The sequence below is a fragment of the Morone saxatilis genome, unplaced genomic scaffold (genome assembly GCF_004916995.1).
Source record: "Morone saxatilis isolate NCDOM2014 unplaced genomic scaffold, NCSU_SB_2.0 Contig14, whole genome shotgun sequence".
Classification (NCBI taxonomy): Eukaryota; Metazoa; Chordata; class Actinopteri; family Moronidae; genus Morone; species Morone saxatilis.
The window spans coordinates 22,795,881-22,801,235 of NW_023339696.1; the positions used below are offsets into that span (position 1 = coordinate 22,795,881).

At 39.9% G+C, this 5,355-nt stretch overlaps 1 protein-coding gene across 2 annotated transcripts in view; it reads left to right on the forward strand.

The window, feature by feature from the left end:
* Positions 1-3,567, forward strand: part of LOC118322853 — a 10,966-nt gene extending 7,399 nt beyond the window's left edge. The window contains exons 1-3 of one of the 2 annotated variants that reach the window (XM_035654686.1): positions 958-1,131; positions 2,239-2,730; positions 2,995-3,567. In XM_035654686.1, coding sequence (XP_035510579.1) covers positions 2,255-2,730; positions 2,995-3,451 — 933 coding nt within the window. In that variant the 5' untranslated portion in view covers positions 958-1,131; positions 2,239-2,254 and the 3' untranslated portion in view covers positions 3,452-3,567. Of the gene's footprint in view, positions 1-957; positions 1,132-2,238; positions 2,731-2,994 lie in introns of those variants that run through there. The other variant, XM_035654687.1, reaches the window with a different exon arrangement.
* The last annotated feature ends 1,788 nt before the right edge of the window (positions 3,568-5,355 follow it).

The window sequence follows — 5,355 nt, forward strand, 5'->3', positions numbered from 1 at the left end:
CAGGCCACAACTGGGCAAAATTAAATTATGCTTGTTAAGCACTATACCAAAAATAAATAACAAATATATACACTCTTTGTAGTGCAAATAAAACAAAAAAAAAACTGGTTGGTAGGACTGGACAATTGGTAGATATACTGTACTTCAAGTATTTTCTTCCTTGAAAAAAACACTGAAACAGTAACGCCGTTAGTAACGCCGTTATTTATAGCACCGTTATTTCCATCACTGGTAACTGCAAGAAGCTTGTGTAAANNCTTGTCTCGTGCACAGCCCACTAACCAAGGAAGAACAGTAAACGGCTGTGAGAATACGGTCATTCTCATCATTTGCATATAACTGAGACTATTTGTGATATATGTGACATGTTCATATATGTAGTAAACTTTTTTTTAAAATATCAGCTCATTATAAATCAAGATAACCACATATTATTTTATAATTCTGAATAAGAAAATTATTTTAATGTATGTAATCACATGTAAACTGAGGTGTGTGATACACGTTGTGGCTCCACGGTTAACACTGGTGTAAAGTTTTTGCTAACCTACAAAAGAAAATAAATTATGATCATTCATATATAAGGACATTATTATATTTAGAATGAAAGTTGAGCCAACTCCCTTTAATTTCCTTAAAAAGTATATTGTACAATCAGTCCAAATCTCCCATGAGTACAGTGGAGGTCATCTTATACAGGATTACATTGGACTATTTAGTTAACCTACTAAAGAGAAAGAAATATGATCATTCAAATATAAATACATTTTAATTATGAAAATAGAGCAGACCTTCCCTTTAATTATCTAAAAAAAAACAGCACATTAAAATCAGTCTAAATCTTACATAGTTTTATATATGTTACTGTAATTCTGTAAGTATTTTTATTTAAGAACAGGCTCTATAAGGCCACCCTAATAACTCTACTGTAGGCGCAACATCGGCCTGTACGACCCTCTGAATGATGGATCACTGTGCAGCTGCTCAGGACAGAAACCCAACGCCAGCGCTGTGATTAGAAACAGTCTCAAAATGAAAGTAAAAAACACAACTTCACTTCCAAACGCCTGAAGTTTCTCACAAGAAGCAGAAGAGCGAACCTCCTGCACTCCCAGAGGAACCTGGAGTGAGGTATGTGCACACACAGATTATTATTATTTATTATTTCTTTATCCTTAAACCGTAAACTCAAAGTACACAACAAGCCCAATAACACTGATCTCTATGTGGACTGAGTGTGCAGGGATATATATAAGGAAAACACACACAATGAACAATAACTGTACTCTCATATATTGTAGCCTCACCAAAATCCCTTCACACACCGCTGGTGATACTGAACAGTTTATTTATAATTCATTTATGTTATACTGAATGTATATGTAGGATTTTTGGGGGATATTTATTGAGGGAAATAATCAACTCTTTTGTGCTGTAGTGCCGTCACATTCACTGCACGCATCACTGCCCCCCCTCCTGGTGGTGATACTACAACACAGTTTGTCTTCATTTCCTTTTCTTAAAATAAAGAGTAGAGCAAACCAAATTCAGTCCACGTTAACCACCTGGAGATCCCCTGGATGCCACCAGGTTTTTATTTAAACATTTAAGAATTTTAATCAGGATGTCTGAACATGAACAAACTCAGACACACACTCAGTATTATATGTCGTTGTGGAGGTGGAGAGAGAGGTGTGGGGAAGGCTTGTGAGAGCAGCCAGGTGAGGTGATTATATCAGCTGGTACTCATGGAGTTATCACACTCACCTCTCTTAAGGCCGTAGTGTGCTGGACCTCGAGGCCGACACACATGGAAGAGACAAGCAGAGCAAGCCTCGGAGGACTTTGAATTTGTATGAATAGTGTGTATGGCTGAAAGAAATAAAGTTGTCTTGTTTACTAAGCTCTGTTGGTGGTCCTTGTGCTGAGACAACTCTCTGTAGTAGCGAAACTTGCTACAGTTGGACATACGAGTTCCCAGTTGTCGGTAATGTGGTTCATTACATCCTCAAACCAAAGAAATATTGTTTCTGAAATTATTTGTGATTGGTTTTTTTTTCAGGAAAAATCACTTTTGGTGCTAATTTACCAAATCTTACCATGAAAGCAAGATCCTAAAATATGATGGTGAACATAGTCTCACAGTCTGAGAGAAGAAGCCATGTTTAAGTCTGGTTGCACTTTCCTGTATTGTTTTATTAGATTCTCTTTAAGCTGATAAATCTCTCTGTTGGACAGCGATACTGACGCCAACATGCAGTACCAGTGGCCTGAAGATGACGACTTTGATCTGCCCAGTGGGGTACAGCGCCTGGACCTCCCTGAGCCAGTTAGTGGTAGGAGGTACATCATGTACCACGGCACCTGCAGGAAGACAGTTAAATCCATCCAGGCCTCGGGTTTTCGGCAGTCTGAAGACGGGATGCTCGGCCGCGGCGTCTACCTCAGCAGAGACCTGGAGAAAGCTAGCCGCTATCCCCTCGATCACCGTGAGTCTGACAGGGTCGTCATTAAGGTTATTGTTGATGTGGGTAAAGTGAAAGCCATCAATTATCAAGGCCACCCGCTTCAGACAACCTGGCATGACAACGGCTACGACACCGCCTGGGTGCCGCCAAAGTGTGGAATGGTGCCGAGCGGATTGGAGGAGGATTGTGTCTGGGATCCCCGTCGAATCCAGATTATTGGTACCATCCACCCACTCCACGTCAAGGCCTCCGGTGGATCCCTGTGAGTACCACAAACCGCTTTATTTTACAGAATATTGTATATTTATTGCATTTGGGTACGATAATCGTGTTTTTTGTATGTGTGTGTGTTTATTCTCCCAGGTTTCTTTTCCTAACTGAAGCTTCGCTCAAAATGTTTGATCAACATGATTTTCTTGACTTTCATACATTTATCACCACAGTTGCATTTTATTTACCTTTAATTTGAGTTTCTTTGCATGGAATCCTTCTAAAGTCTTCACACTAATAAACCTCTCTCCTGCAGTGAGTATCAGTGGGTTGAAGATGACTTCGAACTACCTGCTGGAGTAGGTCGATTGGATCTCCCTGAAGTAGTTAGTGATAAAACCTATGTCATGTACCACGGCACCTGCTGGAAGAATGTTTTCGCCATCCTGAAAAAAGGATTTTGCCCGTCTGAAGACGGGATGCTCGGCCGCGGCGTCTACCTCAGCAGAGACCTGAAGAAAGCTAGCCGCTATCCGATGGATCATCATGAGTCTGACAGGGTCGTCATTAAGGTTAAGGTCGACGTTGGGGAAGTGATCGCCATCAAACTTAAAAACCACATTTTTAATAAGACCTGGCATAACCACGACTACGACACCGCCTGGATGCTGCTAAAGAGTAGAACGGGGAAGAGCGGTTTGGAGAGGATTTGTGTCTGGGATCCCCGTCGAATCACAGTCATCGATACCATCAAACCACGCCCAGTCAGTTAGTCTCATTTATTTTATACGGTCAAATGTATTTTTATATATTTGGATAAAAAGTCAGTGACGTTGCATTTTGTTACTGTGTCTCTGTAACCTGGAGAATAAATGCTTCATAACTCTGAGCTTCTGTTTGGTGTTGTTGACAGTGTGATGAGTATATTTTTTAGAGATATTAGTCTCTGCAGACACTTTAATACAATGGAGGCGAATAAATACATTCATCTTTGATCCTGTAATATGAATAATTTAAAGGAATAGTTCAACTGTTTGCAGTCACTTCCTGGAGTTAAGATATAGTTTAGCACATAACCCCCATACATTTTTATATTTGTACACTTCCTGGTTTGATCCTGACTGGCCGGAAGGTGTTCATTGTTCTTTGAAAACATCACAGCTGCAACACATTATCTTCAGTTCATCTTTATCTTTAAAACAATAAAACAATAAAACAATCACAAGGCTTACAGCGGAATGCTGTAATCAAGTCATAAAACAATGTGAGAAGTGAAATGTAAGTCAAAGATCGGACACAATTTCATGTAAAAGTTCCACTCAGCGCCTGAAGTTTCTTATAAAAAGAAGAGCAGACTCAAAGCCGTCACTCTCGGAGGAACCTGGAGAAAGGTATGTGCACACAGTTTGTTTCATCTCTAAGTCTGCAGTTTTACAGAGACCGATATGGAAGAGACATATATATGTTTTACTAAATGTTTGTATGTTTTATCTGAAACATGAAATATTATATATGACAGCAAATCCACATACAATATCCTTGGTTTTTATGTGTATCAAAGCAGCAATCTATTCAACAGAACAGTCTATAATTACAATGCACAGCTAAATAAAGAGTAATCTTTATACTGATTTATTAGATTTATTATAGCAAAAACCCTTCAGGAAGTCTTTGACAGCTCTGAACAGTTTCATTTGTTAGACAGGTAAAGCCCGCTGAGGCAAATGTGTGATTTGTGAGTTTGGGATTTATAAATAAGATCGACTGGATTTGATGAGACAGTTTAAAGTCTCCTGTCACCTGACCCAGTAAAACAGGCTAATCTAATCTTAGAATAACAGGAGTCTACAACCTTTGCCAACGTTGGCATGCTAACATGCTCACAATAACAATGTTAATATGGTGGTGTTAAGCAGGTATAGTTAAGCCCTAATGTATATCATTATCATATTATACCATCATAGTTTAGTATTTGCTAATAAGAACTAGACACGAAGTGCAGCTGAAGCTGATAGGAATGTCTTTAGTTTAACCAAAGTTAGTCAAATTCATCCTGAGGAGAACATGAATTACATACTGGTAATCATCAAGTAGCTGTTGAAACATTTCACCAAAAAAAAAACAATGTAAAAAAAAATCACTTTTGGTTCTAATTTACCAAATCTTACCATGAAAGCAATATCCTAAAATATGATGTGAACATAGTCTCACAGCCGGCGAGAAGAAGCCATGTTTAAGTCTGGTTGCACATTCCTTTATTGTTTTATTAGATTCTCTTTAAGCTGATAAATCTCTCTGTTGGACAGTGATACTGACGCCAACATGCAGTACCAGTGGCCTGAAGATGACTTGGATCTGCCCAGTGGGGTACTGCGCCTGGACCTCTCTAAGCCAGTTAGTGGTAGGAGGTACATCATGTACCACGGCACCACAAAGAAGAACGCTCAATCCATCCTGGCCTCAGGATTTTGCCCATCTGCAGACGGTATGCTCGGCCGAGGCGTCTACCTCAGCAGAGACCTGGAGAAAGCTTGCCGCTATCCCATTGATCACCCTGAGTCTGACAGGGTCGTCATTAGGGTTATTGTCAAAGTGGGGAAAGTGAAAGCCATCAAATATCAAGGCCACCCGCTTCAGAAGACCTGGCATGATGACGGCTACGACACCGCCTGGGTGC